The 16,835-nt window shown below is 32.8% G+C and overlaps 2 protein-coding genes across 2 annotated transcripts; one reads left to right on the forward strand and one right to left on the reverse strand.

The window, feature by feature from the left end:
• The first annotated feature begins 6,177 nt into the window (after window positions 1-6,177).
• LOC8271463 (30S ribosomal protein S21, chloroplastic) lies at window positions 6,178-8,698 on the forward strand. Its single transcript, XM_002509482.4, has 2 exons — window positions 6,178-6,665; window positions 8,403-8,698. Exons 1-2 carry the CDS (start codon window positions 6,250-6,252, stop codon window positions 8,512-8,514), a joined length of 528 nt encoding a protein of 175 aa, XP_002509528.2. The 5' UTR covers window positions 6,178-6,249; the 3' UTR covers window positions 8,515-8,698.
• Window positions 8,699-9,114: 416 nt separating this feature from the next.
• LOC8271464 (uncharacterized protein At4g15970) lies at window positions 9,115-12,341 on the reverse strand. The gene is made up of 3 exons (XM_048373606.1): window positions 12,288-12,341; window positions 10,050-10,364; window positions 9,115-9,775 (listed from the first exon to the last, which is right to left on the reverse strand). Exons 1-3 carry the CDS (start codon window positions 12,339-12,341, stop codon window positions 9,281-9,283), a joined length of 864 nt encoding a protein of 287 aa, XP_048229563.1. The 3' UTR covers window positions 9,115-9,280.
• Window positions 12,342-16,835: the final 4,494 nt, after the last annotated feature.

Raw genomic sequence — 16,835 nt, forward strand, 5'->3', positions numbered from 1 at the left:
AACTGCCTCATGACAGGTCAGTTGATCACCAAGAACAACTGAAACATATTGTATTTAATTAATCATGGTCCTCTAAGTTGTCCATGAACAAACTTTTCATGATATTGAGTTTGCAATTGCAGTTTTATTTACTATTCACTTGATTTCATACTATCTATTATTTTTTAATAATTTATTTAAATTAAAATAATGTTTAATAATTATAAGAAAAAACTAACTAAATTATATTTTTTATAAACTACAAATATTATTATATGTATTTCAATAAAACAAAAAATATATAAAATCTTTTTATTTAGAGAAGAAACAGTAAAAATAAAATGGAAGTAAACGTATCAATGGCGCAAAAACAAGCGGCAGTTTGTCTAGAACAACGAGCTAGCTAGGTACCCGAAAGGGAAAAGAAAAAAGAAAAGGAACATTTTTAATTAGGAAGGCCATTACATCTGTCCTACTCTACTCAGATTGTGCTAATCAAGATTATCAGTAGGGATAATTAATTAAAAAAGGTTCATGGGTTAATTAGTTTAATACAACCAATCGTAGAGAAGATGCCACACCTTAAACCTAGAAAGTGGAAAGTCTATTGGATAAGTCATTCTTTTGAAGTGTTCTTTTTTAACCTTAAGCAAAGTTTATGGGTTGGCTCTCCACTGATTAGTGTGGTGGATATAAACTTTTCTTTCTTTTATGCATTTTTTATAATAGTCCAATTAAGTTTCACTATCATAATCGTGTAGGTTTAGCATTTGTGTTAGACAGTTGTTTGATTAATTTAAGGTATTAAATTTGCAATGTCTCTTGAACCATACATGGGATGGGATTGAGCTACAGGACAAAGCCTATGATCAGCCTAGTGTCCACAGATTTGGAAAAAGAGATGCATGGTAATGAAACCCTAAACCTAAAACCTAATATTAAAATGATAACCCACTAATCATCTACTTTTATCAATTTTAAAATCCGAAGCAGCACTAGCTGCCTACATCTTCTTCATGGAGATAAAGAATTTATTAACAAATGCTAATACCATTTTTAAAGATTAGCGCGTAATTTATGGCTTGTTTTTTTATTAAAGAAAATCATTTTTAAATAATTTTAAATTGAACATAGTTAAAATTCATAACATCAGTCCAATAAATTTAATAGACACTCATATAGTTAGTTCTTTTAAATAATGGATTAAGGTGTCTAAAATTATCCAATGTATTTGTCAAATTTAACCAATTTTGAGGAGATCAACAGTTATTCATATCATTATATATATAAGAAAAAATGAATTGTTAACAGACAATAATTTTTATTATAGAATTCTTCTCGTAACAAGTGCGATTTTAGTTTTAGCACTAAATTATAATTAACAGTGCTCGTTTACCTAAATCAAATAATCAAATTTTGGTGTAATCATAATCCCATGTGATGCTTCTTATATAAAATAAAAATAACAATTTTTATTTTTTTTAGAAAAAAGAAAGTAAAAGACAAGTGAGCTTTAATCTCAGTAATGGGTTATTATAATTCTTAGAACTTTGCAACTTTTAGCAATGGACCTCACACCAACTCAAGTGCACAATTGAGTGTCTCTCGGAAAAGTGATCAGTGTCACTTTTATTAATATTGTATTATGAAATTGTACCAATGACAATTGAATTTAACCATCAACATCAATATATGAAAAGATCTACAATTGAAAAGATCGTAATAGATATGTTGAGGAGAAGTCATTCGGAGATGAAACATGCATAAGTATTATCTGATGTTAGAGTCCTGACTAAGATGAACTAATCAGCCTAAGGTTCTACTCGAGCATTGGCTGATTTAAAGTGATCACTTGCCCCTCTACCTTTCACTATCGTTTTTTTTTTTTGGATTGAGACATTCTTTAATTAAAATTACTGCCACAACATTAGAAATCAATTACCTTTCTTTTCTTTTCTTTTTTGTCCCCTTTTCGTACGAGAGCATAATAAAATATAAATTTAACATCTTAATTATCTTGGCATCTAACCTTGATCATCTTGTCAAAGCTTCTAATAGATGAAAACTAATCAAATACATACATCGCCAAAGGACGAGATGATAGTACTGCGAATCATACGTATATATATACTGCTTTGTGGAGTCTTCTAAAAGGTTGTCTTATATTGATCATACTATATTAATTCTGTAATTACTAACATTAATACTTTAATTTAATTTGTGAAATTTCGTTTAACAAATACTTAATTCTGAGGAATGCGTTACACCAATGGCATGGAAATGGCGGTGCACGCGGCCCCCCATGCAGATAGAAAGTGGCCTACTGTAAGTTTCCTTCCTTCTTCAACCTGTCAACATCCCCGTTTTTGTTAAGAATGACCTCCAAAACACTTTAATTAACATCAAATAAGAAACAAAATATGTCATGGCACCATTTAGATTAAGAAAAATTTAAATGGCCATGAATCTAAATTTAGAATTTGGTAAGTTAATTATGTCAGTGGTACTGTCTGACAAGGAAAAACCATATGAGCATTCTATCCAATTTTGTGTGAGCTTCCTAGTTCCTATAGTGAAACCTTGGATCCACCAGCAACCCCTATTTTTACTCTGATGTCTGCTCCGTCTATATATATGCAACTTGAAGTAGTCAGTCGTAGGCGGGTGATTTCCCTCCAATCAAGTGATACAAATGGTTTTTCTTTTTTGAGGTATTGTAGGATAAGCAACAAATGAGTTGGATTAAAGAAACCAAGGAGATGCAGAGTTATAAGATTGAGAATGGTATTCTTCCACCCAACTCCAGTTTCTGATGATCCGGTTCCAGTCTCACTAGCTGCCATGCCAATTAATGGAGCACAAGACGTATATGCCTTTGTGGTGAAACCTACAACTATATATAATTCAAATTTTTGAAGACACGAAATCCTGGAAGAGTTAGTGGGATGAAAAAGCTTAGGAGCTGGACAAGCGAATTTGGTTTATCATACCAAAGGAGGTAAAGTTGATCGAGAACAATGTTGTCATTGTAGAAAAATAAGAAAGCAAGAGGCACACTTAAGATGACGTACAAGTAAGTAGCGGGGAAGGATTAAACGATATAGATTTAGCTCTCTCTAAACTAAATTGGATAGAGAAACGAGTCTATATATAGCTTACCTCAACTGTTTGTTTAACCTTGTACACCTTAATTGCCGCATACATTTAAAGAACTATTAGATAAGGAAGAAGGTGCAATTTCTCCCTTAATATTTAACCCAAATCTCACATTAACACTTCATCTTTTTCCTCTGATAATGCCCTTGTATTTTCTAAGACATAGCAACTAACCTTAAGTACAGAGATGAAAAAGTTAACTTGGTTTGCTTATGCTGGCATAAAGAAATTAGGACCTGTTATAGAATTTAAATAATTTATTTAATATTTCTTTTCTTCATTTTCTCTTTTTTTTTTAGTATTAGAGATTCCACATTATTAAAGAATAAAAAATAAAATAATTTATAAGAGTTAAAGTCAAATAATCAAGTGACTAGTTCTAGTCATTTTAATATTGATTTAATTCAAATTAAATTTTATTGGTGAGTTCTACATTAACTCTTATCTTAATAGATTACAAATAAGATAAAATACACATAAAACAATTACAATTACATGCGCCTAATTAATTAAGTTAGTTAAACAAGTAAAGGATCGGTAACAAAAAAAAAAAAAAAAAGTATACGCAGGACAACAGAGACGGAGCAACTTCTAAATGATCGTGGTTTTGAAGAAGTGTGTATACAGATAGATTGATATGGAGGAATTGGGAGGCCAACAATGCCTAGAGAAGATGTAGCACGTACAACACTAGCCCAATAATAGACACGAGTGTTGAACTTTTGCCGGTTCCTATTTCCTAACGCGGATGCGTAAGAAATGAACTTGCTTTGGAGAGTGAGCGGGAGGAGAAAATGGTGTAGGAAAAACTGCCTCAAGACAAAAGATCGATACAAAGAGATGGAGTTGGGAGGTCCTTCTTTTACTTGTATTGCATGCTCTTCATATATATGATTGTTCTTCGGGTCCAATCGAGGCGCCACAGAATTCGCCCTTCCTTAGCTCAAGAAAGTGACAGTATCTGTCACGGCATCCAGATAAAAGGTCCAAAGGCAATACTTGGATAATAAGTTGATAGCACGAGAATCTTGTTTCTTCGGTGAAAAGGGAAATAGAATAAACTTCTATCGTCTGAGTTTCCCAAAGGAAAGAATGACATGCTGCCCATCTAAACCCGAAACTGAGACACACATCCCCTTCAATGGGAAGCAAGTTCTAAGTAGTCCAGTAAAAACACGGAAAAGGTATTTGCCTTAGACCACATTTCGGTTTGGAGATCATTGTCATTCCAAAGGAGGGAGGTTGAGATCATTGTCATTGTAGGAAAGAAGGAAGCAAGCACACACCTAATAAGATGACGTAGAGATAAGCAGTGAGAAAGGAAGGACTAATCAATCTAGATCAATTAACGGAAGTTGCAGCTCTAAACTAAGAAGTATGCAGCTAAAAACGGTATCTTTGAATTGTATTAGTATCTGAAATGGTGTAACGCTATTCTATTCGATAAAATTGCAGTTTATCGGATCAAAATGGCCATCACTACTGTGATTTTTAAAAATAATCTCTAAATATATTAACTAAAGATTCTGCAGTGAGGAGTCTCACATATGTTTAAAGAACTATTAGATGATTGCATAATTGAGTAAATTCAAACATATGAAATAGTTAATTAGTTTTCCAATGGCCCTTAAAAATTTTATACATTCTGTAATTGGCTCCTTCAGAATGCACTGTAATATAATGGATTTGTCCGGAGCTCAAGGATACGTGTCCACAATGTATCCTGTCAATCACAAAAAAAAGGTCAACGAGCCAATGGATTCTTTGTCCAAATTGGATCTCTGAGGACCAAATTAGTTACTAGAAATATATTAGACAAAATAACAGTAAGATCAACAATAAAACATGCATATAAAACATGATTTAGTCGTGTAAGAGAGTGATATTATATCTTAAGTGAAAGAGAAAAATATTCTTTTTTTCTAGAGTATGGGCCAGCTCATCAATTGTATTACGACCACTAGGAATACATGGCGAATGTAAAATTCTTGTGACATCACTAAAGAGTTGTACCCTATTTTTAAGGTTTTCTTGACCTGTTTAGAGTGTAAGTGACCCTTAGCTGATATGTTAAGCAATATGTCTTGGTTGTGTGAGGTCAAGATATTCTCACCGCATGTTCTACTTCATTTCCAATTTATCACAAGGCGTTCCAAAACTTGGATTAAGCAAATACATATTTATACGTCTAAATCAAGCAATTAGCCTAAAAATACAGAGTACTACGAGCTGGCTCTCATTATACAAAGGTCACCTAAAAGTCTAAAGCTGATCATGTTAATATATTGATGAAGAAAGATCCTATCATGTTTATTTCAAACTTATAGCAAGGCCCTTTTCCTAAGAGTAGTAAACTTGTCCCTACTTACTTCTCTTGCTTAGTGGAGACTTTTCATTTTTGTATCTGTTTTTGTTGCAGATCTTTTAGAATTTTTGTTCTTGAGCATTTAAGCATGATCGCATTTTCTTCACTATTGCTGTGCAAAGTCCAAGAAGCTTAGTAAGGAGCTGACAGAATAGAGTTTGTTTGAGTTAATTGAGGATTTGATGACTAGAAGATCAAAGATTTCAGAGAGCTTCAGCAAATGGATTCTGAAATTTATCATATTTGTGAAGATCGAAAAGGGCACTCAAGTTATGATTTTAATTTTGTTAAATTAACATTTTCCGTACTAAATTATAATATAAAAAGCTCAATTTCTTAAGATAAAATTTCTAGAATAGACCATGCAATGCAGAAGCATTCAACTAGTAGGTGAATTCTAAAAAAATAAAATAAAATCAACTAGTAGATGATATATTTTTGCTTTTTGATCCTGCATTTTAATGTATTTATTTATTTAGTTATATGTATTTATCAAAAGAGAATATACATAAAATATCGGCGGTTGAGTCCTGCTGGATTGATTTGTATTGTAATTTTAGAAGTAACAATTGAATTTACAGTTTATAAATTTATCCTATCCTAATCAAAATAAACCGTCACTAGATAAAAATAATGGTTTACAATGGGTCTGGGTTGGATTTTGGTTCGGGCGGCTTATACGTTTCGTGAACACACCTACACATATCCACAGTATAGCCAAGGACTCGAGTCTATCCATCCATTCATCAATGGCTACCTCACTTCCTCTCACCAATTTCCTCTCTTTCCTCTTACCCACAAACCCTCCTCCAAGATCCACGTCCCAACTCTCTTTCTCTTCTCCACTGACTCGATCTTTACCCCAAAATTCTAAGTCCAAGTTAATTCCACTGGCGGCTCACGATTCGGGTTCTTTATCTACTGAGTTGTCCTCTGCTATAAACCCCTCTCTTGCTAATGCAAATATCCTTTTCTTTAGATCGGCATATAATGTGCAGGTGATAGTGGATGATAATGAGCCTGAAGAGAGGCTTTTGAATAGGTTCAGGAGAGAGGTTATGAGGGCTGGTGTTATTCAAGAATGTAAGAGGAGAAGGTTCTTTGAGAATAAGCAAGATGAGAAGAAACGTAAGACCCGTGAAGCTGCTAAGCGTAACAAGAAAAGGTTTGGCTTTTCTTTTCTTGATTTTGATTTTGATTTTTCTTGTTTATGTTTTGTTTTATTTGTTTGTTTGCTTGGCTGGTGAGAAATTTAATATAAAGTAAAAAAAAAAAAAAAAAAAAAAAGGAAAGGAAATCGAAGTTCTGGATTGCCTGCAATATATTGTCTTGTTCATTGGTCAGAGACTTTAAGGAAAAATTAAGCTAGTGAGGTATTTGAATGCTTCTTTTCTTTTTTTTCCTTAAAGTTAGTTGTATATCAAGTGAATGTTGAAGTGCTGTTCTGAGAAAAAAAAAAGTGTGGGATAGGAATGAAAAGAAGTGGAGGGTGTTTTTGAGTTGTATCCATGAGATGAGTAATCCGTATGAGATTAAAATATGGCTAGTCGTCTTAAAATTAGAGGTCTTTTGTTTTTCTAGTTTTTGGTACTTGTATTGCATTTAAGGGAAAGAAAGCATTGGTGAAGGGGAAATTTTTGGACAGAAATTTGTTCCTTTTGATTTTGAAGTGGGAAAATCCAAATGAAAAGAACTTCAATAATACTCTCTTTCTATTCTTTTCAAGGAACTTAAAGAGTCTAGCTTTGGCTACTAAAAGGGCAATTTGGTTTATGTGGAAGAAAATATTGGGTTCTACACCAAGTGAATGTTGAACTGTTTACTTATTTTTTATTCAGGTGCTGAGAAAAATGAGACCTTGGAAAGAAATGAAAAGAAAGAGGAGGGTGTTTTGACTTTTGAGTGCCACGATATATTGAAATCCATCAGATGAGGAATTTTTTGCTAGATTAAGGTAGCCAATTGTGTTAAAAATAGTCTTTTCTTGTTCTGGTTTTATGCTAGTAATTGAGGAAAGGGAAACTTTTTATTGGTCAAGAAAAAACATAGGGCAGAAACTTTTCTTTTTGGTTGTGAAGTGGGAAATCCAAGTGAAGAAAAGCTCTAGTCACTATTCTGTCTACCATTTCCAAGAAACTTCAGGGTTCTAGCATTTGGGTTGTTGTGATTTTAATGGCCTTACCTTGATATAAGAAGAATCAACTATTAAGAAATTCATCTGTCTGACAAGTGCTCCGACCAAATGCAAAGAGAAGTCAGGAGCAAGATGGACGAGTTTGTTTGATTTTGCCGAAGTGGTATTTAAGCCCCTTCTCATTATCTAAAAGAATTTGTTAGAATTTAACATGATTTAAGAATGCTGTTTACTTACTTGACCCAACTAACAGCACTGTATACTTGTATAGTTGTATACTTTTACATGCATTCAGACAGTTACTTAGTCTACTATTGACTTTCTGACAAATCCTACTAGAGCATTTTGCCAGGTTTTATTCTTTTATCATTATAGTGATGCTTCTTAATCCTTGTATGTAATGAATTGGAGAATGGTATGTGCCCTTTTATCAAGGCCTGAATATCTTTGCTTTTTGACCTTTTTCTTGCTTCAGATACCGTTTATTGTTTATCTGATTGTTAATTGCAATTTCCTGTGCTTGTCTGGTCTTTACTCCATAAATTGATTAGTGGTGATCTGAGTATTTAGAATTGGATGAGTGGCACACTTGCAGCATGATCATTTTCTTTAATTAGATTTCGCTTTCTGTTTCATGGGGAAACAATTTCCCTCTTCTTTTTTCCCCTTTGTGCTCGAACTCTTTCTTTCTTTTGTTAATTTATCTTTCTGTCAAGATTTTCTTTTAATACTTATTACTGTACCATTTTCTCTCCTGATTTAAACCAGGCGCCCTCAGTCAAGGTTTACAACACAAAACAAGCAGGAAACATCCACAACCAAGAAGGATGATGATGATGGAGATAACTGGGAATTGCCTGAAGGAGACCTTCCTTATTAAACATCTTACCTTGGCTATTGACTCTAGATTTTTAACATTTAATTGTGAGAGGCTTGTTTTCTCAGTTGTTCAAGTAAAGCATTTTTCTTTTGTTTTGTTTTTTTTCTTTTTCTTTTTTTTTAACGGACACTTTGCATTCTCATTAAGTTACTCAGAAATGATCTCAATGGTGTTTTATCCCTCATGCACTGCAGTGTCAATAGAAACCTCTTTGTAGGAATTATCTATATTTGTAATTGATTTTACATAAACTTGACTGGGGAAAACGAAACAGGGATAATCTTTGGGTTCAATTGGAAAAATTGGATAATTTTTCAGTATTCTGTGTGTGAGAGAGTCATGGGGAGCACATCCTTTGTTTCTAGACTTATCATTTCTTAAAAAAATGAGGCGTCTGTATTCTGCTATATTGATGGGTTCTAAACAGTTTGGAGGGTTATGGCATGAAAAAAAGTACTGACAGCAGAGATTGGGCTATATGTATTACTTGAACACGATAATGAAAGGATGTAAGGTTGTTTGCTTTCTGGGGCAGAAAATGTGCCTCAACTTGCAAACAGTCATCTCTCCTCAACTTGTACATATGTAAGACACGACCAATAGTGCTCAAAGGCTAGCGAACTCAGCCACTATTTTATTTAATTATTTGTCCAAATAAAAAAAGAGAGGAAGAAGAACAAAGTTGACAATTTAAGCGTATGATCCTATCATTCTCAAGTACCTTTCCAAGGAAAGATATGTATTGCATTGGCAGGAAATCAATCTTTTAACTTTCCAAGCACCTGTTTGGAGTAGTTGCTAAAGAAGGAAACTTCTCCAAACTACTAGCGTTGCTCAGAAGTGCTTTATACTTCCTTGCATCATCAAGAAAAATCTTTAGGTCATGAACCTTACTTTCCAATTCCTCACAGCAATTAGTTTGCATAACATATATCTCACTAGCATCTTTGTTGGGCTGACAAAGGCCACCAATATATGTCTTATCTATAAACTTCATTCTGATACCAAACAGTCTGATGTCTTCACCCATAACCATCTCACATATAGATTGGTTCTGCGTGTAAGGATAGAGGACACTGGCTACCTTCCAAAATTTCAAAAACTCCATTGATATTTCAGATGCCTTTATGTAAAAGAATTCCCCAGTTGCCTTCTGGCTACCAACGCTTTGGTTTCTTGAATATGCATCACATCCCAATGATATTTCAGCCAGCCCATCAAACAGTGACATTGGATTTCTTAGCCACATCACGTCCACATCCTGGAAACATGAATCGACATGTACATAGAGATGGAATACCAAAAGTAGAGAAATTGTTGCTCCTAACTAGGCATATGTAAGACATTGGAGTTGTGATGGACCCTTCCGTTCTAAAGAATAATATTTCGATTAAAAAATAACTAAACTAAATGTATTTTAGAAAAGATATGCATCTGCTCTTATGACTGCACAATTAATATATTACACTAAAATTATATGAACCAGGATTTTAGGTTGAATGTGTAATGTTTTTGGAGGGGATAAGAAGCCTAACCGTATAAACAAGATTGTAACCAAGTTGGAGCACTTGTAGAAAAAGTTCCTTCCTTCTCTGGCCAGTGGATTTAAAGTGGAAGCAATGGGGACGAATGGACTGACAGTAATGAAGAGTGTGGGTATCCAAAGCAATAATAATCAAGTGATTCAAGAGGTGTTTTGTCCTTTCTCCAATTTGAAAGCTTTCGAGGAAGAGATCAAGAACAGAAGCAGGAGGACTTGCCCATGATTTGTCAAGGATTGTCAATATAACTGTTCTAGTAGGCATTGATGCTGCTCTCAGTACTTGCTCTAAAGTTCTGCCATTTGAGCTCTACTAGCAAAATAACCAGACAAGAAAATAGCAGGGTAAGCAAAAGAAATGCATTCATTTTAATAAAAGATTCATGCATTTAGATAAACCACTTCGTATTTTGCTTCAACTACATTCTTAATTTCAAATTCTTTTCTTAAAAAGCAATTTAATAATAGCTTAAGAAAGCCAAGACATGAAATTCTAAATGGACTAGAAGCACATGAGGACGAATTCAAAAAGTTAAAAATTTATTCCTTATTAGCACATGGTAATAAAAAAAGTAATAATGTTCTAGACAACAAATAAACTATCTAAAAGATTGAACGAGAATTACATATGTACTTGCCTTGTAAATCATAGAAGTCTGAGAAGGTTGTCGTAAAAGTAAGAATACAATGAGCAAGACCAAGAAAATGACAGAAATTTGTGATTTTGACAGTCTGAAATCCCTCATCTTTCTCATCACTGTAACTTTCACTTAAAAATCTGGTATTTGATAATATTAGGTTTCCACATTTTTGTTTAAAGAAACAGAGAGAATTTCAATATGGAAAAGCTTTTAATGTTAGAATCAACAAGAATTAATTCTTTCTACATATGACAGGATTCACCTTCAATTTAATTACAGGATTCGCTGTATTTTAGTTTATTTCTCTACTTGAAGACAGATCATCATTTATCATTAACAAAAGTTTTAGAATTCATAATTAACAAAAAGAAATTGTATTCAGGGCACATATGATGATAGAGACGGTATGAGCAGATTTACACTCAATTATTACATCAAAGTGAATTCATAGGATGATTGTTAACTCCTTTGTGTGCACCAATTTATTATAGAATAAATCTTAATGGCTAGATTCTAGCCAGCTATAGAGGTCCTTTTTAGTCATTTTAGGGGTATTATTAAGAATAGTGATGTCATTTTTTATTTTTTTTTTATTTTATAAAGACTAATATATCTTTTAGTTTATCCTACAAATTTAATTTATATATATATATATATATCTTATTCTTTCACTTCATTTATTTTATGTTATTGTTTCAATAAAGCTTTTTTAATTCACATTTCAACTTCCAATGAAAGAGGAATTTTTTTTAGAAAGTTATTCTTAAAGTTTAAATTTATATTTGATTATTTATATTAATCTATTTAAATTTAATCTAACATTTTCTTAATGTTCACACAAAATGGGAATTAAAAAAAAATATTGCTACTAATCCTACATCTAATGTTTGCTATATATTATATTATGCATAAATAATATGCGGCACATTATATGTATTTCTCATTTTAAAAGAAAATTATCACCCGCACATATATATATATATATATATATATATATATATATATATATATATATATATATATATATATATATATATATATTTAGATTTATTAAAAATTAAATAAAAAATGAGCTAAAAATAATTTAAAAATAAAAAGTTATAATCTTATCATATTTCTAATTTTGTTTTTGTTTAAAGTTTATGTGCTGCTCATTGCTTAGTAAGAGTATTTGTTCCAATGTCCGGTTTAAATATGTGGAGTAGTTACCCGCCTAACTTTCTTTGTAATATTCTCTTTTGCAGAAAAAGAGTTTGTAATCATTTATCCACTCAAAATAAATTGACTATAACTATACATCCTATATATTGTAAAAAAAAAAAATTATCACGACCCCACCCGTGGGCCCGTGACCGGCACTAGGGAATGGGTAGGCTTAAGGCCACCGAAACCCGTAGTAAGCCTGACACTCACTGATTTAAACAAATCTCATCTCAAATTAATATTATTAAAACCACAAATCATCTTAATGCATTCTACATAAATACTTGATGCGCGGAAAAACTAGGGCGAGACCCAAGCTCGGAAAAATTTACAACTGATACATCTACTATTACTACTCATGAGAATCTAAGATTTACCAATTTACATACCAAATCGGATACGTCACCCGATGATGAAGGAGTCGGATACTGAATAAGAGTCATGGAGAACTAATACCAAATCAGAAAAAACATAAATGGAGATCATGGGTCTCGAGTGAGTTAAAATCAAATAATCTAGGGACTATTGCTTCTTCTCGGAAAACATAGATTATTCAAATCAGTATATCAAACCATACTATAATCATACCCTACTATTTCCTTCACATAAAATATTAATCATTCGAATCAAAATATCAACCATGCACGTAAATACAATCCATATTATAATCATACCATAATAAATAAATAAATGAATAAATAAAAATATATTTTTACTTTTACGGGACGAGTGGCTCAAGAGAACCCTAACCCCAATTCTAATAGCCTTTCGGCTCTCTTAATCCAACAGTGTCTGGCGCCCGAGAGAGCAAGCTCGATCGGGTCCTTACCTCCGACTGAACACTTGAATTCCAAATAAGCCAGAGAGCATTGCTCGATCGGGGACCTTAACTCCGTGAATCAATCGAACTCCCAGAGCAAGCTCGATCAGGCGACAAATCCATAATAACCTTATATCCATGATCATTACCGGTGCGCACGCGGTCCTGATGTAACCCATCAGGCGGCATGTTCTACAAGCCACGTTTCCCAAGACATAATCATCACATATAATAAATATCATTATCTGATGAACTCAACCAACACATATCGAAATAAAGATTAAAGATTTAAGGTAAAACAACGTGCAATTTGTGAGGGGAAAAATAATAACGCTTATCTTATTATAACATACTAATAATAATATTTATATTATTTCAAATATTAATAATCAAGTGAAATTATTTACGTTGCGAAACTAATAACCATATTAAGCATGAACTTTCAAAATAGCATATTAAAATCAAACTTAGCAATAGCGCAATGATTAAATGACTTTAACTCACAGGATTGGCGACCTCCTAGCTCTGCTCCGGTGCCTCGGTAGGAGCGAGCCGAACAGACAGATCATCTAATCACGGAAAATAATTTATCAATACGCTGAGACAATCGATCATTAATCCTAGGTCTAGACTCCTAGGACTGACTATCTAAGAATCTCGACTCGGGAACTACCGAAAATTCGGCAGAACCTCCCCTACAACACGAACATTACCCCCCGTAAAAACGGGTCCAGGACCTGCCAGAAAAATACTTCAAATAACCAACAATTTAAACAACGGGAGTCGAGTCCCCAAACTTCACTATTTCCCGACTCCGCCACACATCACAAAATACGAGGCAGGCAAACTGACAGACAATTATTTTTGACTCACAAAATCATCAAATACTCAATATAACCCAATAGACACAATTAAACCAAGAATTTCTAAAATTAACAGGCCAAAGAAAATTACCGAGACGCTCGATCGCTCGGTCGACTCGCCTCCAGCCGCCGGAGTCCGATCGACGATCCGAACACACCATCGGACTCACAACGGCGATGACGATCCCCGATTTTCTGATCCGACACCCGACCATCCGGAGAGATTTGCGAACGATCACGGTAGTCGATTTGCAAACGAAGCCCGATCGCCACGAAATCGGGTGCCATCGCGAAGCTTGAGATGAGGAGAGTCGGGATATGTCCTCCGATCATCCATCCTCCGGAGCTCGCCGGAAAAAGCCCAAAAACGCGGCTGCCCCCTACTTTCTCTCTCCACCGGATCTTCCGTCTCCCGGCCACCACAGCCTTTGAAAGCTCGCCTGAGGAGCCGATCGCCGGAACACGCTTGGAAGCCGCCGCCGCTCTTCCGCCTTGGGCTGCTTCTGCCGCCATTGCCCGCCACGCCGCTCCGTCGACCGGCCTCACGCCCGACGGCCGCCACCGACGACGCCGCCGCCTTCCTCCCCTTCTTCTTCGGCCATCGCCCTCTCTCTCTCTCTCTCCCGATCTACTTTCTCTCTCCCCGATCTACTTTCCCTTCAATATCGACATTTGACCCCTGAACTTTTCTTTATTACAATTTAGTCCCTCAACTTTCTTAATTACTTACAATTTCATCCTGCAGAATTCCAATTTGACCCCCAAACTTCTTTTTAGCCTTTCAATTAAGCCCTTAACTATTTAATTTGGGCCAAAACCGAATTATTGAAAATACACAATTACAAAAATACCCCTGACCGACATATTTATTTATAAAAATACCAAACTCACAAATTTCCATTAAAACTCCATAAAAATAACATTATACTTTTAATCCTTATTCCAAAATAATCCTCCAATTAAATCCTACACACAATTAAATTAAATAATCAATTTCCAACTCAAAATTTAATACTACTAATCAATTATAATACCAATTTTCTCAAAATTCTTTTATAAAAACATCCCTTACAATTTCTATCATAATTTTCCAATATATAATTTTATTTATATAAATATGCATTTGGGAAAATTTGAATAACCAAAATATAATCATTTCTCAAATAGTTTACTTGAATAAAAATAAAGCTAAAATTAACTTAAATAAAAACTCACTATTAAATATATATTAAAAAAAAATTCCGGGTGTTACAAAAATCTTTTAATAGTTATTCATTAATTTGTCACTAATTAATTTGTGAGACTACTACTATAATTATATAATTATTATTTGTTATTACTTTTTAACATTTTTAGTAAATTAAATCAATTAATTGTAATATTTTTACCATGTTTAAAATATTATAGTTAAATAAATATTGCCATGAAATTGAAATATTATAACGAATTTGATATATATTATTAGTTTTGTAATAGAACAATTTACTAAAATAATATATAGTTATAAAGAGTAAGTGTTTGTAGCTAATGTAATGATTTAGCTATAATTTTATATTATGTGGTTAAGAAACTGTAATTATATATGGCAATTGTTGTTTTTTTTTTTTTAGATCAATATAAATTAAGAAGAAAATGATCAAATTTGAAAAAATCAATCCTCTATAAATTAGATAACTCAAACAATATTATAATCGTTAGCATTAAGCATGAATTTACATTAACGTAATACTATAGCAAAAGCTGCAAATATCTTTTTTCTTTTTTTTATGAAATGAGAAGTAGAAGTAATGTACCACATATTACCCATACATATATAGTATAATAATATATCAACTTTATTTATAGGATTAATTGTAATATTTTATTTATATTTTTATTAGTTCTATTCATATATGTATATTCTCTTAAAAATGTAAAATAGATTAAATTAAGTGAGAGAATAGTATATGTAATTAAATTTAAATTTTAAATGAAAATATTTTAACTAAATTTAATAGAAGACTAATATATATACCCTTTTAGCAATTGTACTTTATTATATATCTCCATTGTTAATAAAAGGAACGATGTTATTGGAATTTGTAGATAAAATGGAAAAAGTGAAAAAGAGAATGACATGTATGGGGATGGAATTTAGGTCAGAAGCAGCTGCCTATTTTGGAAAAGAAAACTAAAAGGTGTGAAAGAGAAGATAAGCAATTATTAATTTATGTGAAAAACCGAGAGCCTCCGACAGCTTGAGTTTTACGTAGGCTGGTCATCTCATCTCCAGTTTGATCTATGGTAATGAACAACCAAAAATAATATATAATATTCATAAATCATCCTTTCTCTTCTTTTTCTTTTCCATCGAATAAACAGTGTTTGAGTTATCTAATTCAGGCCTTAAAACTGGATTCTTGGGGTCGATGATGTAGCAACTAAAGAGACCCCATTTATTCATAAAATTAAATTGCTAGAGCAGCATCTTCTGTTTTTTCTTTGCACTAGTTAAGTATAAGTAGAATGTCTTCAGCTGCATTATTATTATTATTGTTGTTGTCTAGGACTTTATCTATTTCTCCTTATATATATTTATGTTACTTTGAATCTGTTCTTATCATCTCACCAATAAATATATATATATATATTCACAACTTATTTGGTAATTGATAAATGGGGTCCTGCATATTAAAAATAAAAAAACTTATGCATGAGCCAGATTAACACTGTTGTTACAGATTATTGCAACTTCTCCGCTCTCTAATCATTGCTAATCACTGAACTGAGCTTCCAAGTTAAATATAATTAAGTTACAAGTTGCGGGAATTAAAAGGAAAAAACAGCTAAATGTCATGTTAACCACTTGAATCAGTTAATTAAAGACAAACAGCAAAGACTAATTGATTAAATATATAGCAATTAGCAACTACTTTGGAATTAAAATTTAATCAAGTTGAATTATAATTACCCAAAAAAAGTAAATAGAAATCAAAACATGTATTTGTCTTTCAGCTCAATAATAATTTTCCACGGGAACCCACATGTTAGACATAAAATTTTAAATGTTCTTAACAATAATTAAAATGAATTTGATATTGTGTTGTATGTACTCATCAAAATGGGTCAACTAACATGACTCGGATAACATGATATTTTGTTAATTATATATATATATATATATTGATCCATATCTATTTATATCCTTTGCTTGCCACACCTTCTAATTAATATCTCTATATCCATAGCATCATACAAATAAAGAACCCATAATG

The sequence above is a fragment of the Ricinus communis genome, chromosome 5, assembly GCF_019578655.1.
Source record: "Ricinus communis isolate WT05 ecotype wild-type chromosome 5, ASM1957865v1, whole genome shotgun sequence".
NCBI classification, from domain to species: Eukaryota; Viridiplantae; Streptophyta; class Magnoliopsida; order Malpighiales; family Euphorbiaceae; genus Ricinus; species Ricinus communis.